The sequence below is a fragment of the Schistocerca serialis genome, chromosome 3 (assembly GCF_023864345.2).
Source record: "Schistocerca serialis cubense isolate TAMUIC-IGC-003099 chromosome 3, iqSchSeri2.2, whole genome shotgun sequence".
NCBI classification, from domain to species: domain Eukaryota; kingdom Metazoa; phylum Arthropoda; class Insecta; order Orthoptera; family Acrididae; genus Schistocerca; species Schistocerca serialis.
In genome coordinates, this window is record NC_064640.1 from 586,962,595 (window position 1) to 586,984,539 (window position 21,945).

The following is a 21,945-nucleotide window of genomic DNA, read 5'->3' on the forward strand; positions in this document are numbered from 1 at the left end:
GATGAATTCCCTGTATTTCTTGACAATTGTCGTACAGTACTTCCTATATGAATAATAATAATCTTCAACTCAACAACCAAATCCATTGTTTTACAGGCGATGGGCTGTCATAATCGCAACTGTATGGCTGGCCTCCATAATGATAAATCTATCACTCTTTGCGTGGAATAAATGGGAGCCTGGAGCTGAATGCGAACTGGACAAAATCGTTCCTCTGGGTTACATGATAGCAGCCGGGATCGCAACCCACGGCGGCATCATCGTGGTCGTGGCACTGGTGCATTACCGGATTCACAGGTTAGTCTGCCTATCTAAACACATTCTGTACTACAGTTCTTAAAGCTCGAGTATTTTTCACCCAGGGTCGAGCGAAAAATTTATCATCATTAGATCTACCTGATTAAAATATGAAATAACGTTGTTATATCCTCCTACATGCTGTGAAACGAAAGCAAAAAAATGGCTCTGAGCAGTATGGGACACAACTGCTGAGGTCATTAGTCCCCTAGAACTTAGAACTACTTAAACCTAACTAACCTAAGGACATCACACACATCCATGTCCGAGGCAGGATTCGAACCTGCGACCGTAGCGGTCTTGCGGTTCCAGACTGCAGCGCCTTTAACCGCACGGCCACTTCGGCCGGCCGAAACGAAAGCACAATATTCAAATACTGGTGAACATTTATTCCTGAATTGCCTCTGTAACCAGGATTATTTAATTACAGTATCGTTCTGATAGCTGACCAGAAGGTAGCATAGTCGAATGGCGTTTACAAAATAAATTTTCCTTGCCTATTTGGCAATCAAAAGGGGTATATACATTGATTTATGCACTGAGAACACTAGACTCGTATTCGGGTGGAGCTGTTTTCTGAACCCCGATCACCCGACTTGCTTTACATTTTCTATATTATACAGTTGTCATTTGAACCGAACAGTGAAATAACTTATTCAAAGAGACAAAGACTGGTTTCCTTCACCGTCACTCTGCAATTAACCTAATAGTCAGTCTCTAACGGTCTCAAGGTCAACGGGACGCTAAATTACAAACATTCTTGATACTTCTCTGCAGCGCGATATGACACTCGTCATGGTGACTGTTCCACGAGATATAGACAGAACGGGCTGAGACTCCCTTAGTACCCTGCTAGAGAAGTACGTAACGAGCAGTCACAAGGTTTCGTCTAGGTCTGTTGATTTCTTAAAAATATCGGTAATTCGATATATCTGTATTTAAAGACATCATTATTGCCTCTCGATATATCGAAAAAAGAATCTATGTGTCGCGGGAAAAAATACCGACGTACCGGCCTATAATTATATCGGCCACACGTTGTAAATATAGTGCCAGTTTCAGAGTTTTATACTGACGTATTTTATTATAAGATATCCTGTACATCAACAAGCTAGGATTCTGCATGTCCCCCTTAGTGCAAGAATTGAAAGGAAAACGATGCGCGTTCAGGACTGGCGATAACCACTTTGCTAACAATGGTAACTGTATATAAGTATCTTTTCATTTCTGCCAACGCCAGCGACCTGCCAGTTACAGTTTCAAAGCTGCGTGGTGAAGCTAAACGTTGCAGTTTCCGCCCGTACCGCCGAGCGCGGGTTACGTCACCATTTCACCTCACACGTCCCCACCTACCACAAAGACCAATCTCGACATTATGATTTTTGTTCACTATTTCCAGAAACTGTTTTTGAAGAATGCCGATGTCGAGAAATAGCACACTACTTGCGTTAAAAATCGTTTTTTAACGCAACTTTCTTGTTCTTCACATCGGAAATCTCGTTATTCCATTCACATCGTCACCCCCACTTCCCCCCCCCCACACACACACACCCCTTCCCAGGCCCCAGTAAAATCGGACTTCTTCTTTTGTGTGATCTATATTTGCTTCACACATTCATATACAAAGACTGGACGTAACGAAAGCTAACAAGTAGTAAGATTCCTTCACACAGTGAAAGTGAAATTATGCTCTACCACTACTTCAAAAGAAAAGCGTTAAATATTTACCGAAAATTGTGAAATAATATAATGTAAAAAAAATCACCACTCGACATTAACACTTTTATAGCGATATATCGATGTATCTGGGAAAATCCTCGCCGATATATATGAAGACATTTTGGAAAATATATGGACATATCGATATTTTATCAACAGCCCTAGTTTCGTTCATTCCCTCTCTCTCGATCCGATAATCACCGGTAACAATGCAAAAAAGTCTCTCTTCCCAAACTAATTGTTCCTCACAGTGGCATGCTACTGCAGAAAGTGATAGCGCTTCCTCCATGTAATATGATTGTATGCATTGGACGCTTTGCTGACGTTCGTAAATATGCGCAGATTTACGTTTACGTTGTTAGCGTGCTCATTATTTCCGTAATATTAGGATTATCAATTTCGACATGCGTTAGTGAACTGGTATTTTTTCATAGCTGCTAAACGGAATAAATCTATTACCATCTTCTAACGGTGTATAGGTCGTTGAGTATGCAATCAGAGGATTTTCTGAAACTGGAGAATCCGGGACGAGGCATGTGCTAGGTAGTGAAGAAGTGTCTCCCTAATTATCATAAGACAAACTTGTTTTAGCAGTAATTCAATGCCCTAATAAGTAAATATGCACAGGAATATAAACAGAAATAGGCATCTATCAAGAAAAATAGCAAACCATCCGTTGTGCCTGCAATCAGAGGATTTTCTGAAACTGAAGCACATATGGTGTTTCGAGTTGAACCCGGGATGAGACATGTGCTAGGTAGTGAAGAAATGTCTCTCTAATTATCATAGGACAAATTTGTTTTAGCAGTAATTCAATGCCCTAATAAGTAAATATGCAGAGGAATATAAACATAAATCTATCAAGAAAAATAGCAAACCATCCGTGAGTGTTACAAGCATTTTTAATATCCATACAGTGGATAGTCTTAATCGTAAATAGTAGCTTCTGTTTTGGGAGTGTACTTCGCTCACGTCTTTATCTCAGCTCTTCGTAAAAATCATAATCATAATCTTCTATTAATTTCCTTGCATATTGAAAGCATAAGAAAATGTCAGATATCACCATCTCTCTGTCACTGTTGTAATGTTACAGTCCATACGGGTTTTTCCTATAAAAGATATATCGTTAGTTTTCTTTTTGGAACTGTTATGTTGGAAGAACCATGCAAACCGTCTCCTTGAAACTGGACTAGAAGGTTTCCTTTTCTATAACACAGTTTATATCAAATCAGTCATGACTGTTGAGCTATGATACTGCCCATAAGCAGGTTTCGGATCTCTGTTTACAGCACGTCACCATTTTACAAGGCGAACACTGGGAACGTTCGTAAAATACGGCTAAGCCTGAAGCTAAATTGTCGTTTACCTAAAGTACAAGATACAAATTTCAATCGTCTTGTTCGAACTTTAAAAATACAAACAGGGTACATTTGATGAAAGAAAGAAGGAACATTACAGCATTATGATTATCATTCAGTCGATAACGAGACATTTAGAGACAGAAAACAAGTTGGCACTGAATGAAGATGAGTCAGGAAGCTCAACATTTTCGTCTTGGTTGCTAGACCTTCTATCGGTACTTATTTTTCTATGGAGTCAGATCTTTGAGTTCTGTATAGTCATGATTTATAGCACAGAATTCAGTTTGTGTTACCTTCAGGAATGAAATCTAATTCCAAGAACAAAAATGGTTATAACGCATGTGAGAGAAGTTCATTGAAATAATATTTCGGCCGAGCAAAAATTCCTATTTCCCCGTAATTTTAAAACCCGTGTATTCAGATAATATCAGTAAGATCTATATTTGTTCAAAGCTATTTAGAATACAAACTGATTTTTTTTTCTCAACAGATTAACAGCAGTTGTCTATAGTCTCATTTTCACAACTTCGTATCAGCAACCACTGGTCACATTGGATGAAAACTGAAGATTCATAACATCACAGTAATTTACAAACGCATTTAGACACCTCTAACTGTCATAAAATATCATAAATGAACGTTAATAGTGAAGTAACACTAAGGATTCAGCTTTATTGAAAAATCTGTTTTCACCTTACCGAAGGAACGACGTTGGAGTTGGCTCACAGTCACTAAAACAGCGGAAAGCACAGATCTGCTTGGTCAATCTGGAGTTTGAGTCCATTTCTCCTCGAAAGCGACATCATTGCCTTGATAACTGATTCAGACACTCAGTTACATGTCATGAGGCAATAAGAACAGTCACTGGCGGGAAGTCACATAATTTTCAGCAATCAGCTGCACACAGAATTTGCTAACTTCTACCTTAAATCCAGTTCATCATCAGATTCATAGGACAGCGTCCATTCAAACGTACAGATTTATTTCATACAATTGGAGATGCCACCTTAATCTCAAACATAATTTTAGGATGCGCATCGCGGTGGCCGATCTTCTTATTTCTTTGACAAAACTGGCAGTAGAGAATCTGAGACGGACATCGTCCCAGAGCCGAATCTCAGTATGAATTCAGATGAGCGCTACCACCTTGAGAGCCATGAAAACTGGACCTACGTCCGTGCAGCTTAACTGTCGGGATGAGTCCACTTCTGTTGTTATCCGAAGCGATTTCTGAACAGCGACGCTGCAGGAGCTCCACACGGCTCGTAGGCATCACAATGTACTTCTTTTCTCTGCTTGTGGCATAGCTGTGTTGGCCGTATAGTTTGAGCACTCTGCTACCTTCCCCTTGTACAGTATAAACTACTTTGTCACGGCCACTCTCAATATCCGTAGAACAGAAGCGATATTTTAAGACACTTCGGAAGCTGAACACCAGTTAACTAAAGAGTATCGCTTCTTGAAATAAAATCTTCTTTAATACGGTAATTGGCCCAGCATCATCACATAATTATATATTCCCATACAAAAATAGTAAGTTGAAACAAGACACTTATAGAAACTACACAGAAATTCTATACCCTATTTTGTCTCAAAAATCAAAGATAAATTACAATATTAACGATAACCGAAACATTACTGCACAAGTGCCGATCATGGATTTACCGTAGAAAATATAGCAAGGTCGAATTCCATCAAGCTAAATGTGCCATTTCAGTACAGCACTATTAATGTCACCAATGACTGTTAGTATCCAGACCACATATACAGCACAAACATCAAGGTAACATATACTGATAACAACGGTCTATGTGAGATGCATAGGAATAAATGGAATGCCTCCTTCAGATTTTCTATCACCGTGGAAATGGTTTGAGGAATACAGTAACGTATCTCTCAAGATCAGCCCAGCGGCCCTAAATAGTAGTCTGTTGAAAATATTTTTCCAGGACACAATCTCTGTGCGATTGAACGTAAGTTGAAATTATCATTCACTGCATAGAAGTAAGGACGCAAAAAATGTTTTAAGAGTACTGCATGTTGATACAGGTAGGCTTGTTCAAATGTCTCTGAGCACTATGGGACTTAACTGCTGAGGTCATCAGTCCCCTAGAACTTAGAACTACTTAAACCTAACTAACCTAAGGACATCACATACATCCATGCCCGAGGCAGGATTCGAACCTGCGGGTGGCGGAGTGGTTAGCACACTGGACTCGCATTCGGGAGGACGACGGTTCAATCCCGTCTCCGGCCATCCTGATTTAGGTTTTCCGTGATATCCCTAAATCGCTTCAAGCAAATGCCGGGATGGTTCCTTTGAAAGGGCACGGCCGATTTCCTTCCACATCCTTCCCTCACCCGAGCTTGCGTTCCGTCTCTAATGACCTCGTTGTCGACGGGACGTTAAACACTAATATCCTCCTCCTCGAACCTGCGACCGTAGCAGTCGCGCGGTTCCAGACTGTAGCGCCTAGAACCACTCGGCCACCCGGGCCGGGCGAAGTACAGAGGAATCAGTCTACAAAGGTCACTAATACTGAGATAAAGCCAGTTTATTTAATTTATGTTGTTCGTAAGATATTTAATATCGTAGCATAATTAATTTCTTAACTCTTTTAGGTTTGCAAATGAGTTTTAGGAATAAGTATTAACTGACAATGTACTAACTTATGGAGAATGCATAAAATGCATCAGAACATACCTAGAACTCCTATTCTGGAATCAAAAATACCGTACAGTTTCCTTCTAAAAAGCTGTTGATATCCATATCTCGGAAATATTCTTAATATTTGGAGCCATTTTTCATCAGTTTGCGTCATTCGAATATATTTTAAGGTGCGTTGTTTTTCTAAACGAGATACCAGTGTTACGTTTTTTGAAGATGTTGCCAATCTTATGACAGTTAACTGTGGTACGATATGGTGCACCATATTGGTTTCCGTTATGGTAAAATGTTTCTGGTGTGATTTCCATTGTGTGTTACTGCTACGTGTTGCTACATCGCGCTCTATATAAGTTGAATCTCCATCGATGAAAATCTATCTAGATGGCCGTTAGGAGGCATAGTATTGCCGCAGCGTTGTGCTCTCATTGCGAGCGCTCCACCAGTCTCGCCACGTGATTACGCCGCCACTAGTGTTCCTTGCAGCCGGGGTAAATATCTCCCCAGAGTTATCTCTGTACTCGCATCTGATATTGTCGGTTAATATCATCACTATAACATGAACTAGTCGATAAAAACCTCGCTCCACACTTGGTTCTTCTCTTTGGTCATGTCACGATTTGTGTCTCTCTTTGTTGTTGACCTGTTGACATCGTTGTGGCAAAGTTATTGGCTTCGCACCTCGTTGCTGTGTAGGCCGTTGTGGGGTTATCGTAGTCTGAGTGTTGTCCGCCGTCAGTCAACCTTGCTTAGCTCGACTGCTGCTTGGCACCGTGTTTTCCTCCGCAGGCGACCTTTCCTCCTTCAGGCTTCACCAGTTTCTCTCCTGGGTCGTCGTAAGTTCCTGTGGGACCAAACTGCTGAGGTCATAAGTCCCTAGCCTTACACACTACTCAATTTAACTTAAACTAACCTACGCTAAGGACAACACACCCACCCATGCCATGCCTCCGACCGGGGGGGGGGGGGGGGGGTGGTAGTAGCAGCGCGAACCGCGCCAACGTGCCAAGGCACCTAACACCCCGCGGCTTTCCTGGTTTCCGACGCCTCCACTCGTGTCTTGATCATAGCATCCATTATTTTCTACAATGCTAATGATCATAGTTTTCCTTGACAGTCCTTTTTGCCTAGAGGTGTTCTATATACACTGATAGCTGCCATTTTTTCCTAATGAATAACACTGAAAAGAGATTTTTTGTAGGTATAGTAGAAAAAGATTGCTTCAAATGGCTTGGAGCACTATGCGAATTAACTTCTGAGGTCATCAGTTGCCTAGAACTTAGAGCTAATTAAACCTAACTAACCTAAGGACATCACACACATCCATGGCCGAGGCAGGATTCGAACCTGAGACCGTAGCGGTCGCTTGGCTCCAGACTGTAGCGCCTACAACCGCACGGTCACTCCGGCCGGCTATAACAGAAACAAACAGGTACAGATATGATTCACTGACAGACCACAAGAACATACGAACAGTTAACAGGCATATAAATACTATACACTACAACATTCAGTCGACTACGGAAATACAGACAGAAGACACAATACTGTATCTCATCATCCAAATCACAAAATCTAACAGGAGACACAAATTCAACATTTTCAGAAGCGAAACAGCTATAGACATGGTAATTAGCTAGGAATCAAACCACCCACATTCTCAAAAACTGCAGCCAGATATATGATATGCCGAGTATGCAGAACAGTCGTAAACAAAAATAACTATCAAGAACAACTAAATATTGTTCAAATGTGTGGGAAATCTTATGGGACTTAACTGCTAAGGTCATCAGTCCCTAAGACTACACACTACTTAACCTAAATTATCCTAAGGATAAACACACACACCCAACCATGAGGGAGGACTCGAACCTCCGCCGGGAACAGCCGCACAGTCCATGACTGCAGCGCCCCAGACCGCTCGGCAGCTAAATATTATCATCAGTGTAGCACATTACAATGAATTCAACAGCAACCCGGTATCAAAGCTTCACAACAGCCTTGAAATTAATATAAAAGCAGAATACAGTTGTCCCATTTTCAAATATGACATATATGACGCCTGACTATTGCAACTAGATGTGGCGAATGGCCCTGTGTAGATAATAAACAGTCTGTTTCACAAACGTTTGCAGGGACCATGGCGACAGGTAGGGGGTTATCCGACTTTGAAAATGGGACGGTAATCTGTGCAAGGCGGACAGGTCATAGCATATCTGCGATTACATACGAATTCTGGGTCAACTGTCTCTAATGTAGATTCTCAGTTTCGCAGATGCAATGTTTCCACGCGAATAAACTGCCACACAGGAAGGTCACAAGTGTTCGGCGAATGGATGTCACATCGCCTCCACAGAGCCATACTGTATGATCAACGATTTGCTCTGGATCAAATCACCACCGAGTTGAATGTGTGGCTTCGATTTCCCATTTCTGTCACAATGGCACGGAGACAAATGCGCTGCATAGGCTTCAGTAGTCGACTACCAACTGGTGGTCACCACCCATTCGCAAGATTTCGCGGCACTCATTGCACAGAACGTTTTTTTCTTATTCTATTTCGCTCGTTTTTTAAGTCTATCCTGATGACTAAGGAACCGAATATTTCTGCGCTACTATTACCTACATTCCTTGCCTTTTATTACAGTTTGGTTCGATTCACAAAATGGCTGCGGTAATTACTGAACCGTCTGTTGCATTTTGTTCAGACTTTCAGCTTTGCTGCAGGCTGAGTTATTCTGCTAACTTCATATTATGTGGTATTTCGACAATTTACTGTTCTTCTCATTCTGTTGTACTTTAATGTATTTCTTGCCCTTGGTGGGATCTCTGTTTCTAGAATTTGGCTGACAGTTAAGGGTACCCATCAAAAATACCACTCAGTGCAATTTCTGTTAGCTCTTATCGGTTTTGTTCTGTTTAGTATTTTGATCTGTTGTCTAACTTTCGTCATCCTCCACTGTAATTAAATTTTCTGGCCCAGGGTTAACGTTTGACAAATCACCAGTATTGTGTTTCTATGGTTTGTATAATGTTTTTTGTATTTCAGAGACACAGAAGTAGCTTCCAAAGAAGCCATCTTATTTGCGTGTGAGCCTTCCTTACTCATTAAGATAACAGATGGAGTGCTATACTGCGTAACCACCTGAGACTCTTAGAGAAGCTAATGTCGTTACAGCAACCACTAATGCGCGTTTCGTGTAGCTCGAGACTCGTTTGTAACTGAGACAAAGAAATGAGGAGCCTTTAAGAGCCTTCGGCCATCGCAACCAAATGTGAAGCAATTTACTGTAGTAAGAGCGCATTAAAAGACATTATTCTTCATTCTTCTTTAAATACATATGCACAATTTGGCCTGCAGTACCTTCTGTGCAAATCACTAACGATTGATAGAATAAAGAACCTCTTTTCCTTCTCTTCTCAGCACGTACGAGGGTGATATGTTCGATAAAATGGGTGAACGCTGGTTTTCTCATTAGAAGTGATTATCAAAATATATGGCCACAACTCACAAACTAAACACACCACCTAGGAGCAATCACTTATTTAGTCGTGAAATATGAAGAATATTTGCCTAAATCAGACATAAGTGGACATAGAGCTCACTTTTATCAACAACGTCTTCATTATGGCCTTATCTTTTCTTCTTCGTCCTAATTCATGTACCACTTTCTTCCATAAGTTCTGTATAAATACTACACAGCAATGTTTTAATTTCACTAACTATTAGATGACATTACGTGTAATTCATTGAATCAGTTTATAACTCTTCAGGGTGTTCAGAGCGTATAAATGGGTTGCACACAATATGTCGAACCTCATTGTGGGTTAATCACATCTGAATATGCCAATGAAGTGCTGAAACCAGTTATTAACACTGTAATTACAAGGCGATCTTGACGTGATAAGTAATCATTATACACTGCACAACACAATTAAAAGTTAACTTCTTCGAAAACCTGCAGTTGTCTCTCATTGCGACGCTTAAGTTTGAAATTTGACTCAAATTTTCCTACAACATTCTTCTGCAGTGGTGTAAAAGTGCGGCGCATTGCGATGTCACCCTTTTGACGGCGACGCTTCGAACAGCAAGGTGTCGACACATACGGAAACAAGGCCATAGCTCAGAAGTTCAGCCGGCCGCGGTGGTTTCGCGGTTCTAGGCGCGCAGTCCGGAACCGCGCGACTGCTACGGTCGCAGGTTCGAATCCTGCCTCGGGCATGGATGTGTGTGATGTGCTTAGGTTAGTTAGGTTTAAGTAGTTCTAAGTTCTAGGGGACTGATGACCACAGCTGTTAAGTCCCATAGTGCTCAGAGCCATTTGAACCATTTTCAGAAGTTCACATGTGGTTTAAAGTGAGTTAATGATCTCACATTGGCACCAAACTTCAGCAAAATTCTGTCCAACGCCATAGTGGACTTGTCACAGGATGGGATGCTCGTCACACCCACTCTTACCCATATTTCAACCGTTCTTTTAAGGCCTCTGCGATAGAGGTCAGAACTGCGACACGCAACGCTGAAATCACGCGGTTTTCTTACGGGTGACCGAGGAAAGCATTTCAGACAAACCGCCATTCAGAATCGACACGAAAATTCCTCAGGAGCTGGTATAAAGGGCAGCAATGAAACCACCATTTACCTTGGGGCTTGGAGTAATGCGATGAGCTAGTGGACGACATTCTTGACAATTTTCGATACAGCCGACAACACCCACCCACTCACCCACTCTAAGGATATCGTAGAGCTGCAGCCCTATTGAACGAGATCTGGACCTTTTGGAGCATTTGCAGTTTTTGCTCTGGTATATACTTTGAAACCACAAAGGACAGTTCAAAACCATAGTACGAAATTTAAACGTGATCTGAAGCAGCAAATGGTGTTTATGCTTTCTCAGCCCTCCTGTTTGTTTAAGCCCTCCTGCTTACGTTGGGTACCTCACTGCTTCTGAAATTTGATTCAATGAACAGTCGCGATGTTCTGACGATGTGTTCGAGGCTTCATATAATACTGTAATTCAACGTGAAAATATTTCGATGTATGAAGATATTCCTAAGCAAAGGATGGTTTTACTGGAGGCTACCTGGATATTTACGGCGCTGGAGATGACGTAAACATAAAGATGAAGTAAATACTTTCTACGAACGGACGAACGGGGTTCTACGAAAACTAAAGCTGCAAAACTGTTTTCGGATTTAATATCAGGATTATATCTGCATTATAAAATGTAAAAATCTTGTCAGATATCGGCTATTTGTTTATCAGTGTAATCAAAAGTCCATTCGACCCATAGCCGTTTGCTGTTAATTTCTGGTTGAAGCAAGGTTAGAAGTAAAGCACAGAAGAGCAGAAACTTTCACTTACAACGAACCATAGACAGGCCTCCTCAAAGGGGAGAATGTATTGTTAATAGTTATTTCAGACATTTTTATGTCTAAAGTATTGTCGTGATGGACAGCATTCTTGGAAATACGTTGACGTTTCCACAATTTGCATGAACGTCGCATCTTACAGATCTTACAGCAATGAATCGAAAGTTTCATACAAATAATCCGTCTAATAAAATAATCGAGCAGCACTTCCGAATCAAATGTGAATGTTGATGCAGCTGTTTCCATAGACTCATTTCGTAATGACATCCTCATTCATGAAGTCCTTATCTCCTAATTCCACAGAAAGTTTTATTCTTTCGATGCTCACTACGTTACTGTTAATTTGCATTAATGAATGTTGCTTATAGTGGCAATAAAACAGTGCAGTCATTAATTTTGCTTCGGGACGATCATGACCTGCTGAAATGGCGCTGTCTCAAGTAACGATACTTCTTTTCTCAGCGAACTTCAGCGATACGGTTTCAAAACAGACTTTTCTCTCTTCATAATGTTTCGCACATTTTCACACGCTGAGCTTTAAACTTGGAAAATTCTTGACCACGTAAGTAACACTCTCTCTCCTTTTTTTGTTAGTTTCTGTTAATGCCGTCGTTTCATCTGGAACACTGGTCGGTGATGCTCCCCTGATATTATTCATATATTTTTGCAACATTGTATTATTTCGTCATTGTAAATCTCTACATAATAAGATATTTCTCCGAGAGAGAGTTGTAAACATATAGTAAGCGTAATCCAATTAGGACAAGAATAAAGCTAGATAGGTAATACACTCCTGGAAATTGAAATAAGAACACCTTGAATTCATTGTCCCAGGAAGGGGAAACTTTATTGACACATTCCTGGGGTCAGATACATCACATGATCACACTGACAGAACCACAGGCACATAGACACAGGCAACAGAGCATGCACAATGTCGGCACTAGTACAGTGTATATCCACCTTTCGCAGCAATGCAGGCTGCTATTCTCCCATGGAGACGATCGTAGAGATGCTGGATGTAGTCCTGTGGAACGGCTTGCCATGCCATTTCCACCTGGCACCTCAGTTGGACCAGCGTTCGTGCTGGACGTGCAGACCGCGTGAGACGACGCTTCATCCAGTCCCAAACATGCTCAATGGGGGACAGATCCGGAGATCTTGCTGGCCAGGGTAGTTGACTTACACCTTCTAGAGCACGTTGGGTGGCACGGGATACATGCGGACGTGCATTGTCCTGTTGGAACAGCAAGTTCCGTTGCCGGTCTAGGAATGGTAGAACGATGGGTTCGATGACGGTTTGGATGTACCGTGCACTATTCAGTGTCCCCTCGACGATCACCAGTGGTGTACGGCCAGTGTAGGAGATCGCTCCCCACACCATGATGCCGGGTGTTGGCCCTGTGTGCCTCGGTCGTATGCAGTCCTGATTGTGGCGCTCACCTGCACGGCGCCAAACACGCATACGACCATCATTGGCACCAAGGCAGAAGCGACTCTAATCGCTGGAGACGACACGTCTCCATTCGTCCCTCCATTCACGCCTGTCGCGACACCACTGGAGGCGGGCTGCACGATGTTGGGGCGTGAGCGGAAGACGGCCTAACGGTGTGCGCGACCGTAGCCCAGCTTCATGGAGACGGTTGCGAATGGTCCTCGCCGATACCCCAGGAGCAACAGTGTCCCTAATTTGCTGGGAGGTGGCGGTGCGGTCCCCTACGGCACTGCATAGGATCTTACGGTCTTGGCGTGCATCCGTGCGTCGCTGCGGTCCGGTCCCAGGTCGACGGGCACGTGCACCTTCCGCCGACCACTGGCGACAACATCGATGTACTGTGGAGACCTCACGCCCCACGTGTTGAGCAATTCGGCGGTACGTCCACCCGGCCTCCCTCATGCCCACTACACTCCCTCGCTCAAAGTCCGTCAACTGCACATACGGTTCACGTCCACGCTGTCGCGGCATGCTACCAGTGTTAAAGACTGCGATGGAGCTCCGTATGCCACGGCAAACTGGCTGACACTGACGGCGGCGGTGCACAAATGCTGCGCAGCTAGCGCCATTCGACGGCCAACACCGCGGTTCCTGGTGTGTCCGCTGTGCCGTGCGTGTGATCATTGCTTGTACAGCCCTCTCGCGGTGTCCGGAGCAAGTATAGTGGGTCTGACACACCGGTGTCAATGTGTTCTTTTTTCCATTTCCAGGAGTGTATTTCGCTTCAACAGCTGTTCATCTCCCCGACTCGTAACTCGGAATATTGCTGACAACAAAAACTCTTATTTTTAGGGCGCCGTTCCTCAGTCGGCAGAAACGGAACACTTTTAATATTACTTCGTTGTCCTTCTGTTTGTATGTGTTTTTTCTCAGGAACGGTTACAGATATCAAGCTGACGTTTATATCACATGCTAAGATCTGAGGTGCAAAAACTTTACGCTTCTAAGTCATTCCAATAAAAATATAGACCCGTTTTTTGATACAGTCTCATCCATCCAAACGCTTAGGGTACTTCCCGTTAAACTAAAATCACGAAATTTGGCAGGAAGCTCGGTTTAACAGTAAGTGTAAAGGAAAAAATTCTAAAATTTTTGGTTTGTAATTATATCACACAAAAAATATTTTTTTGCGATTACGAACTTACACTGCATTTGTAACCTGTTAAAAATATTAGGAACTATTGTAGGGATTTGTATATGGGTTTTTACTAACAGGCAGATTGCATCACGAGCAAGTTTTCTGTATATAATTTCCAAATATTTCGTGACACTTGTCTGAGCTACGATGACGTGAAGCCTCCTACCACTGTGAAAACGATGCATTTGCCATCTAGCGATGACTGGCGTAAGGCTGCGTGACTCCCGATCCACGCCGTCTCATTCTCTCAAACATTCCCTGAGAGTCTGTGCTTCCGACACGTACAGCATCTGTAATGTTTGAGACCAAAGCATTACTCGTAAATGATGCACCATTGACTTCCAGTGTTTTTTATGTGGTTTCAAAAGCCCATTGAAGTGTTCCACAGAACAATTCGAGATTCGCATGACAGCGGTAGCCCTATGGCCGTCTGTACCGTTCTCTTCTCTGCTGACTTCCACAGACCTTACCAGTTATCGAAAAAGGGAGGAGATCAGACGGAGTCAGAAAACGTGTAGTTAGAGTGAGCTTACGTCACCCATGGAAATCGTAACAGTGTGCTTACATTTCACGGCGTGCGGTTGCAGCTGTAGCGGTTCTGAAGCTAAGTGCTCACAAAGTCGTTTATGCACTGTATTTAAATGTTAAATTTTAGTAGTTTTCAATCGTTCATCCAAATGTTAGGAATGTGTTTACATTTCGCGGAGTGCAGTTGCAGCTATAACGGTTCATATGTTCTGACAAAGTAGTTTGTGCTCTGTTATTCGTTTATTAAATTTAGTAGTTTGTAACGGTGTCTCGTGCAGTTTTTGATGAGATAACGGATTAATAAACTTTCTGAAACTTTCGGTCTCTGTGTTTGTTATAGGTGTTTAAGCACTGAAATCATCTTTTAAATTTAGTGCGGTAGTTTTCAGTTGACGTTTCTTATTGTTTGTAGCGAAATATTTCAGTAAGACTTTCGTTCACTGTGTTGAATTTCGTTGAGTGTTCCAGTAGTCGCCTGAAGTTTTGGTTCTAGATTTTGAGATAAAAAATTATGTGAAAGTTTTTGTGGTAGTGATATTAGTTGTGGTTCAATAGTATTAATAAAAGTAGTTGCTTTCTTAGTAAAGAGGGAAATTCGAGATCACTATTGTTAGTCCTTTAAATTGTTGTACTGTTGTAATTGAACTTAGGTAATGTAATTTTCTCAGTAATTTTTAACATTTTACCATGAGTGAGAAGTCTGGTCTTCGTCTTAGGTTTGTGAGTAGTGGGTTACGGTTCGAGATTTCTTGAAAGTCTTTTCATTGGGGGAAGTGCAGTGGGGAAGCCATTGGGCATTCTAGCGAGATCCTCTTGTGGAAATGCGGAATTAGTAGCAGAAATGATTCGATGGAGGAGCAGTGCGTAAGACCTGTGCCCTGCAGGTGCAGTTACAAAAAGCAAAGGCGAAACTACATAGGCTGAGGAGTCTGTAGGGCGCTGGGGAATGGGAACTGGCGTTTGGTAAGAAGGCAGCTAAGAGGATGAGATATTTAAACAGCTGTACTTTCTGTATAACTAACAGATTTGACCAACTGTCAGAGCTTAGTGGAGAGGAGCCTCTAGTAGTTGTGGGTCTAGGAGACATTCAGCAGCCCACAGCAGTTACGATGCCTAAGCCAGCTGCAAATTCTAACAGAAAGAAAACGGTTCTCCTGCTAGGTAGTTCGTAAGGCAGAAATTTGGGCCAGCAGTTGCAGGATGTGTTAGGGAGTGAGTACCAGGTCACCAGCAATGTGAAGGCTAGTGCAACGTTGGCTCAGGTGACTGAGAACATAACTTAACACTAATTGTGAGGGAAACAGATACCGCCGGCCGGGGTGGCCGAGCGGTTCTGGGCACTTCAGTCTGGAACCGCGCTGCTGCTACGGTCGCAAGTTTGAATCCTGCCTCTGGCATGGATGTGTGTGATATTCTTAGGTTAGTTAGGTTTAAGTAGTTCTAAGTCTAGGGGACTGATAACCTCAGATGTTAATCCCATAGTGCTCAGAGCCATTTTAACCATTTTACGGAAGGGGATCAAGTAGTGATTGTGGGTGGAGCTGGGAACAGGCTTGAAAGGGACGGGGAGTATGAGTTGGTGATGATCTGATAAAACAGCTAGTCAAACTAGTGGCATTAATGTGCATTACGTGAAACTGTTTCGGCATCATGACCGGCCTCATCTTAATGCTGCTGTTAGGCGTGTTAACATTGGGCTTGTTGTGTTATGCCCAGTCGTCTAATATAGGGTGCCTAGGGAACCTGCTTTCTCGGATCGCTAGACAACAAGTCAAGCAAATGGTATTAATGGAGTTTATTACAAAATGAAATGATTACAATACTTATCTTTGTGAGATATAGACGTGACGCAAGCAAGGAGCGACAGGCAAATATAAGGAAGTTCTTCAGTATTTACAATTCGTAATACAAGTGAACCAATACAGTTTCTGTGTCACTGCTGTAGCGTTTGTAGGACGCCTCGTCTTCAACTAGGGTCGCGACCAGGCGGCGCGTCTCTTATAGTCCCTTCTCCTACGTGCCGCCGCCATCTCGGTGTCGTCCTAGAGAGGGATCCGTCAGAGCACTATTGGCTGACATCGTCTCACAGCCCTCTCTGCTATAACATTCCTGGCCGACGTGCCGCAGCTTAACGTTACGCTGTATCAGGGCTGGAGAAGGCGCTGATGGCGCATGGCATAGCTCACATTGCAATGGTGCCAGTTGCGTCTGTCAGTAGATCGGGTGCGACTAGGCACGGCCTGCACCTGAAAAGTTATGGGAAGGGGACACTCACAGAGCTTATAGGTGACAGTGAAATAGGCGGTGGTGGGATTACTCATGGGAAAATTCCTGTAGTAGTCGGTGTTAGAACTGCACCTTTTTTAGACTTAAGTCAGCTGATAGGTCTCCCTACTTAAAGGAAGTCCCTCTTACAAAATATTCATCTTCAGAGGAGGCCGGATATCCGAGTAGTGAAGCAATTAGCATATTTCATCAAAATATAAGAAGTATTAGAGATAAAGTTCGTGAACTGCTAATACACTCCTGGAAATGGAAAAAAGAACACATTGACACCGGTGTGTCAGACCCACCATACTTGCTCCGGACACTGCGAGAGGGCTGTACAAGCAATGATCACACGCACGGCACAGCGGACACACCAGGAACCGCGGTGTTGGCCGTCGAATGGCGCTAGCTGCGCAGCATTTGTGCACCGCCGCCGTCAGTGTCAGCCAGTTTGCCGTGGCATACGGAGCTCCATCGCAGTCTTTAACACTGGTAGCATGCCACGACAGCGTGGACGTGAACCGTATGTGCAGTTGACGGACTTTGAGCGAGGGAGTGTAGTGGGCATGCGGGAGGCCGGGTGGACGTACCGCCGAATTGCTCAACACGTGGGGCGTGAGGTCTCCACAGTACATTGATGTTGTCGCCAGTGGTCGGCGGAAGGTGCACGTGCCCGTCGACCTGGGACGGACCGCAGCGACGCACGGATGCACGCCAAGACCGTAGGATCCTACGCAGTGCCGTAGGGGACCGCACCGCCACTTCCCAGCAAATTAGGGACACTGTTGCTCCTGGGGTATCGGCGAGGACCATTCGCAACCGTCTCCATGAAGCTGGGCTACGGTCGCGCACACCGTTAGGCCGTCTTCCGCTCACGCCCCAACATCGTGCAGCCCGCCTCCAGTGGTGTCGCGACAGGCGTGAATGGAGGGACGAATGGAGACGTGTCGTCTTCAGCGATGAGAGTCGCTTCTGCCTTGGTGCCAATGATGGTCGTATGCGTGTTTGGCGCCGTGCAGGTGAGCGCCACAATCAGGACTGCATACGACCGAGGCACACAGGGCCAACACCCGGCATCATGGTGTGGGGAGCGATCTCCTACACTGGCCGTACACCACTGGTGATCGTCGAGGGGACACTGAATAGTGCACGGTACATCCAAACCGTCATCGAACCCATCGTTCTACCATTCCTAGACCGGCAAGGGAACCTGCTGTTCCAACAGGACAATGCACGTCCGCATGTATCCCGTGCCACCCAACGTGCTCTAGAAGGTGTAAGTCAACTACCCTGGCCAGCAAGATCTCCGGATCTGTCCCCCATTGAGCATGTTTGGGACGGGATGAAGCGTCGTCTCACGCGGTCTGCACGTCCAGCACGAACGCTAGTCCAACTGAGGCGCCAGGTGGAAATGGCATGGCAAGCCGTTCCACAGGACTACATCCAGCATCTCTACGATCGTCTCCATGTGAGAATAGCAGCCTGCATTGCTGCGAAAGGTGGATATACACTGTACTAGTGCCGACATTGTGCATGCTCTGTTGCCTGTGTCTATGTGCCTGTGGTTCTGTCAGTGTGATCATGTGATGTATCTGACCCCAGGAATGTGTCAATAAAGTTTCCCCTTCCTGGGACAATGAATTCACGGTGTTCTTATTTCAATTTCCAGGAGTGTATATGTTGACTAACATTACTGGTATATCGAAGCACCAATTAAATAATTTGACAATTCAGAGGCTCCCATCACCAGGAAACAGATTAACTGGCTGTTTTTCAAGTTCTATACAGAGTGGGGGAGTGGCCATATAAGTAAAAAACCGTATTCCATTTGAGTCCGGAGACGTATCTTGACACTGCACTGAACAAGTATATGAATGTCGTGCAGAGGCAGTTAAATTTCGTGAAACCAAACTTCTAATTATTGTTGTTTACATGTCACCTAACGCTGGCTTCGGATCATTTCTGCTCAAGTTAAAGAGGGTTCTTGATTCACTTTATAGGAAGTACGAAAAATCTGTTATACGTTGTGCCTTCAATATCACTTTTGTATGTGATTGCGGAAGAAAAAAGATTTTGGAAGATCTCCTAAATTCATATGATCTGATTCAGGCTATGTTCATTCCAACCACGGTACAGGAGAACAGTAGCACAGACGTAAAAAATACCTTTATTCATTCTTCATTACTAGATCGGCATTCTGTTAGTGAAAGGGTGAAAGGCCTTTCAGATCATGACGCAAAAATTTTAACACTATAAGGTTTTTGTAGTCTTATATATAATTACAGACTATTTAGGCAAGCTAATCCAACGGCAATAGAGGGTTTTTTAAACATCGTTGTTGAGGAACAATAGTGGCAAGATGTTCATAGTCCAATAACATAGATGACAAATATAATATTTTCCTTAACTCATTTCTCATGCTTTTTAAAAGTTGCCTTCCGTTACAATGTTATACAGGGTACTAGCAGTAAAAGGCAGCCTGGGTGGCTAACTAGTGGTATAAGGATATCGCGCAGAACAAAGTGAAAATTATGTCAGACTGTTAGAAGTAGTCACAATCGGGCTACAGTAGTTCATTACAAACAGTATTTTAAGGTGCTTCAAACGCTGTTAGGAAGACAAAGAGTATGTGGTATGCAAATACAATAGCTAATTCACAGGATAAAGTTAAAACCATATGGTCAGTCGTGACGGAAACGTCTGGTTAGCAACACAAGTTCGACGATATAAAGTCAGTTAGTAATAAAATATTACTGTTACTCATCAGTCAGATATACGTACAGCATTTAATAACCACTTCCTGAAAATTTCTGGTGAATTAAATAAAAACCTTGTTTCTATGGAATAATATAACTCTCTTGGAAAATGCGTTTGCAAGACTGATGTCTGAAATATTCCTCTGTGTTACTGACAAGGGAGAAAATTACATCACTGCAGACTAAGCACTGTCATGGATATGATGGAGTACCTAGCAGAATATCAAAGTACTATGCTGCACATGTTAGCCCTGTACTTAGCCATATTTGTAATTTATCCTTTAAGAGTGTTAAGTTTCCTGAACGATTAAAGTACTCAGTAGTAAAGCCACATTATAAAAAGGGGGAAGGGATAATGTAGAAAAACTTTAGACCTACTTCTTTGCCATCAGTGTTTGCTAAAGTTATTAAAAAGCTGTGTATGTAAGGATAAGTGATCATTTAATTTCGCCTAATTTGCTATCAAATATACAGTTCCGTTTTAGAAGTGGCTTAACAATTGAAAATGCTATATTCTCTGTTCTCTGTGAGGTACTGGATGTATTTAATGAAAGGTTTCGAACGCTAGGCATCTTTTTTGACCTAACTATGGCGTTTGATTGTGTTGATACAAAATATTGCCCCAAAAGTTGGTCTGTTATGGAATACGGGGAGTAGCTTACAATTGGTTCATCTCTTACTTTAACAATAGACAGCAAAAAATCATTTAATGGCTATGATGTAGGGTCTGAGTGGGGCACAGTCAAACTGGGTGTACCCCAGGGAACAGTCCTGGGAGCCTCCAGTTCCTTATTTGTATAAATGATATGCCCTCTAGTGCTAAGGTGATTCTGAAATATTTGTGTTTGCTGGTGACGCTAGCTTGGTAGTAAAGGAAACTGTGTGCAACATTGCCACTGTTTCCAACAGTGCAGTTCATGGCATAATTTCATGGCTTGTAGAAAACAAATTAATTATAAATGACAGTAAGACTCAGTTTTAATCCGACGTTTTAATTTCGCAGAATGGGCATATGATAGGTGAAAATGAACGGTTCAGATTTCTAGGTGTTCAGATAGATAGTAAACTGCCGTGGAAAGCCATGTTCAGGACCTTGTTCAGTGACTTAATTCTGCCATTTTTACTATTCGAACAGTAACTGTCGTGGAAAGGTCACGTTGACGATCTTGTTCAAAGACTTAATGCTGCCATTTTTCCTATTCGAACAGTATCTGAAGTAAGTGATAGTTCGACATGAAAGGTAGTCTACTTTTCTTATTGTCATTCGCTTATGACTTATGGTATTATATTTTGGAGTACTTCTTCACGTTCTCAAAAGGATATTTTTGACTCAGAAACGGGCGGCTCGGCCAATAGATGGTGTAAGTTCGCGAACCACTTGTCGACCCCTGTTCACTAGTTTGTGTACTCAGACATCGGTCTCTCAATGTGTATATTCTTTACTGTCGTTTCTCACTAACAATATTAGCTTATTCCCTAGAATTAGAAGCTTTCACTAAGTTAGTACTTGACGGAAATCCAGTCTGCATTATGATCGGTCTTCCATCACTCTTGTACAAGAATGTGTGCAGTATACTTCTGCATCCATTTTCGATAAGCTAAGACAACAATTCAAAAATCTTAGCAGTAATTCCCGCGCTTTAAAGTCGAAGCCGAAGAGTTTCCTCGTAGATTACTCCTATCCTGTCGAGATGTTTCTTGAATAATTAAGCTGATTCCTGTTTTATATTGTTGATTACATTTACGTAAATTTATGGCTTGCCTTTTTTGGGTTCATAAACATTGTGTTTTATCTTTTATTAATTTCATGTTGTAATTTCATGTACTGGCGTGTTCAGTGAGCTCGGATATTTGGTGCTACGGAACTAGCCGTGTTAAATAAAACAAGATACCAAACCATATAGCAAAGCATGTTGGTATAACTCCAAAATTAACGAAGTAAAAGAAAAATTACGATATTGAACGCGAAATCAAACAAAAATTTAAACTTCAGACTCAAAATTTACACGTTATCGAAAGTCTTGAAATTCTCCAGCTAGATATCTTGCCAGTATCGATCTCGATAACAGGGAAAAATCGTCGAGATACTCGAATCTCGGGATGAATGAATTACCTACATACATAATTAAGTTGTACGAAACCCTCTGAGTCCGAGTCCTACTCGCATTTGCAGGTTTTTCTTTTTCCTTCGTAAGGACAGCCAACTCACCATCCACGTTCTCTCTAATGCTAAACGTCCAACGTAAACACCTGATAGTCGCATTGCACACCTAACAAATATTAGTGCGGTTCCTCAACCTCTGTTTCTCCTCGCTGTGCCATTCCAAAGGAGAGCTGATGAAATT

General features: G+C 42.8%; 1 protein-coding gene across 4 annotated transcripts in view; it reads left to right on the top strand.

Moving 5' to 3' along the window:
• The window catches only part of LOC126470475 (adenosine receptor A1-like), a 184,767-nt gene that overhangs the window by 149,652 nt on the left and 13,170 nt on the right, over nt 1-21,945 (top strand). For 2 of the 4 annotated variants that reach the window (XM_050098339.1, XM_050098341.1), the window contains exon 3: nt 97-297. The exons of 1 other annotated variant lie outside the window; for it this stretch is intronic. In XM_050098339.1, coding sequence (XP_049954296.1) covers nt 97-297 — 201 coding nt within the window. Of the gene's footprint in view, nt 1-96; nt 298-21,945 lie in introns of those variants that run through there. One more of the 4 variants, XM_050098343.1, reaches the window with a different exon arrangement.